Source organism: Salvelinus alpinus, chromosome 7 (assembly GCF_045679555.1).
Source record: "Salvelinus alpinus chromosome 7, SLU_Salpinus.1, whole genome shotgun sequence".
NCBI lineage: Eukaryota > Metazoa > Chordata > Actinopteri > Salmoniformes > Salmonidae > Salvelinus > Salvelinus alpinus.
The window spans coordinates 88,212,668-88,216,530 of NC_092092.1; the positions used below are offsets into that span (position 1 = coordinate 88,212,668).

The 3,863-nt window shown below is 45.4% G+C and overlaps 1 protein-coding gene across 1 annotated transcript; it reads left to right on the top strand.

Moving 5' to 3' along the window:
- Positions 1–825: 825 nt before the first annotated feature.
- LOC139581821 (proline-rich proteoglycan 2-like) lies at positions 826–2,995 on the top strand. The gene is made up of 2 exons (XM_071412021.1): positions 826–948; positions 1,566–2,995. Exons 1-2 carry the CDS (start codon positions 859–861, stop codon positions 2,154–2,156), a joined length of 681 nt encoding a protein of 226 aa, XP_071268122.1. The 5' UTR covers positions 826–858; the 3' UTR covers positions 2,157–2,995.
- Positions 2,996–3,863: the final 868 nt, after the last annotated feature.

Consider the following 3,863-nt stretch of genomic DNA (forward strand, 5'->3'; position numbering starts at 1 on the left):
TACATATCTGTCTGTATTTCAATGTAAATCATATCTTTAATAATACTTCCTGTTGACATGACCAAGTGACCTCTCACCTCTGATCATGCTGTGCCCTCCATGTAGCTAGTTCAGATGCGGGAGGGGTTCACTGACACAGCTGATATAACCTAGAGGATTTAGGGAGACGAGGAGAGGCGGATGAAGTGAAGGAGAGAGACTGTTATTGAGAAAATAAGGCAGTTAAAGAGAGTTCAACAGAAATCTGTGTGGCCTCACCTGGTGTCCACCACACTAAGTGGCTGCAGAGTACTTTATGCTGAAAAACATGGACACACAGGGACAAACAATATAGCGTAGTTATATAAATAATGAAGTGTCTTACTATTCTCCATGGTTGGCCCTCTTGCCTATTCTTTGAAGGTGGAAGGAGCAACAGTTATACACCTGAACCTGCTTACTGCACAACACCCATCAATCAGATTGATACATGAGTGTGTAGGTGTGGGTTTAGGGTGTCTAATTGTTCTAAACTTTTTCAATATGGGTGACTTAAAATAGCCTGTTTTGTTTTTGTACAGACATCAAACCCTTACCTAAACAGCACCCTCACCTGATAAGTAGATATGAAAGGGAGAGAAACTGAATTGAATAACTGCAGTTATCCAAAGAGCCTTTGGTTGTGCATAGTGTAGTCTATGGTGTTGCCAGGGAACAGTACCCTCTTTGAAGAAGTAGGAGGTGAAGATCTCCCGAACACGGATTTCCTCTCTTGCTGCGTTGTTGGACCCCATCCTTGAAACATCCTGCAGAGCAGCAGACTCTTCCTCTGGCACACGGCGGCGGCAAGCTGCAGATCCCCTCCTGGTCCCCATCGTCATGAAGTTACGCAGGACACAGGTAGCCTTCACACACCTGAATTCCTCCAGGAGGCAGTCCCAGATGACCCTGGTCACCCAACCTTACACGGTAACTGTAGGCAATCGTTTTAAAGGAATCTCCAGTTACAAGGTATCTGTAGGAATATGGAAGACATTGTAATTATTAGACTTTTACATCACCAGGTCATTGTGGATTACTAAAGTATAATATCCCTGATAACAAATCATGATAACATTGGATTGATAGATGCATGTGTACACACATGTAAATGTATAGCATGTGACAATAACAGGATCATATCAAGGATGGCATCACAAATGAATACATGAATACCACTTGAAGCTTGATGATGAGTTGATCATTTGAATCAGGCTGGTTGAACTTTAAAACTATTCTCTGCTGAACTATTCTCTGCTGAACTATTCTCTACTGAACTATTATCTACTGAACTATTCTCTACTGAACTATTCTCTACTGAACTGAACTATTATCTACTGAACTATTATCTACTGAACTATTCTCTACTGAACTATTCTCTACTGAACTGAACTATTCTCTATTGAATTTGATGATTTTATTTATTACCATACTATTACTATGTCAAAATGTCACTTACTAAGGAAGACTTCATAAGGCAGTCCATTCATTTGAACAGGGGCTTAAATATAACTATCCTGAGCAGTGTTATGTTTCTGTTTCAACAGGAGAGGTTGCCCCACAGACAGCCGGATGGCCACCCCACCAGACCCCCCACAGCCCCAGGGGACAGTAGCAGTATCCACAGACAGCCGGATGGCGACCCTACCAGACCCCCCACAGCACCAGGGGACAGTAGCAGTATCCACAGACAGCCGGATGGCCACCCCACCAGACCCCCCACAGCCCCAGGGGACAGTAGCAGTATCCACAGACAGCCGGATGGCCACCCCACCAGACCCCCCACAGCCCCAGGGGACAGTAGCAGTATCCACAGACAGCCGGATGGCCACCCCACCAGACCCCCCACAGCCCCAGGGGACAGTAGCAGTGTCCACAGACAGCCGGATGGCCACCCCACCAGACCCCCCACAGCCTCAGGGGACAGTAGAAGTATCCACAGACAGCCGGATGGCCACCCCACCAGACCCCCCACAGCCTCAGGGGACAGTAGCAGTATTCACAGACAACCGGGTGGCCACCCCACCAGACCCCCCACAGCCCCAGGGGACAGTAGCAGTATCCACAGACAGCCGGATGGCCACCCCACCAGACCCCCCCCCCCCCACAGCCCCAGGGAACAGCAGCATTATTTGTGAAGAGATTAAATGTAATTTTAGCTTCCAAATGAGAGATTTGGGTTTTCATAAGTTTGGGCTTCTGCTCAACCAGGGGCCCGCCCCTGTGAAGAGACATGGGTTATAAACTTTTCAGACACACGCCTCTCCCTCCACTATATAAGCCATTGACAAAAATATAACTTCCTGTTCCGGGTACATTAGGATGACGATCCGATGTCAGAATGGTTCAGATAATAACTACAGAACTAAGCCAACATCAGCATGGACTTTGGTTGTAAATGGTATGAACTTTGAACTCGTATTCACTACAGAAGTGATACCTCCTAGCCGTTGAGTTAGCAACAGCTGCTACAAACGCAGGTTAGGAAGGACAGTCAGAGTATCCCGTCTACTCCACAACGACGTTACCACATATCCAGTGACCACCAGAGACATTCTTCAAAGGACAGAGGACTCGGGTTGGCGATACGGTCTTCCATCTACCACCAACCTACTGAAGCGCAGCTCAGAGTAAATATTTATTGCATTTTCCTTTTTCAAATGGGCGGTAATTTAGAATGCATAAGATACTGTATTTACGATAGCACAGCTCGCCTATGTTCCAGTCTCCCGCTCTTTCACTAAAATCCCGCCCCTTTTCTTTGTGTAACAAGCTGTCATATCTATTCCGCCCGCTAGGGACGTTTTCCTTTATGACGGCAATTTGTGATCAAGTTATGATTTAATTGTGTATGTGTGATTAGCTAGGTATTTAGTAAATAAATAATTAAACCCAATTTTGTATTGCTGATTCAACTTGTTAGCCAGGATTCTTGCAGATAACCAAGGATTTACAACTTTCAGATGAGACTGAATAAAATGACGATTAATGTGACTGCTATGGATGTAAAATATTACTACATCTTTAAGAGTTTATTCGGAAGATAACAGCTCTATAAAAATTATTTCGTGGTGTCCCTCTCTAGTTAATTACATTTACATGATTAGTTCAATCAGGTAATATTAATTACGGAGAAATTATTTTATAGAATAGCATGTCATAGCAATTAATCTGGCATAGCCAAAGACACGACAACAGAGTCGAAAGCCTTGGCCAGGTCGATGAATACGGCTGCACAGTAATGTCTCTTATCAATGGCGGTTATGATATCGTTTAGGACCTTGAGCGTGGCTGAGGTGCACCCATGACCAGCTCTGAAACCAGATTGCATAGCGGGGGAGGTACGGTGGGATTCGAAATGGTCGGTGATCTGTTTGTTAACTTGGCTTTCAAAGACCTTAGTAAGGCAGGGTAGGATAGATATAGGTCTGTAGCAGTTTGGGTCTAGAGTGTCACCCCCTTTGAAGAGGGGGATGACCGCGGCAGCTTTCCAATCTTTGGGAATCTCAGACGATACGAAAGAGAGGTTGAACAGGCTAGTAATAGGGGTTGCAACAATTTCGGTGGATAATTTTAGAAAGAGAGGGTTCAGATTGTCTAGCCGGGCTGATTTGTAGGGGTCCAGATTTTGCAGCTCTTTCAGAACATCAGCTATCTGGATTTGGGTGAAAGAGAAATGGTGGGGGCTTTGGCGGGTTGCTGTGGAGGGTGTCGGGCAGTTGGCCGGGGTAGGGGTAGCCAGGTGGAAAGCATGGCCAGCCGTAGAGAAATGTTTATTGAAATTCTCAATTAAGTGGATTTATCGGTGGTGACAGTGTTTCCTAACCTCAGTGCAGTGGGCAGCT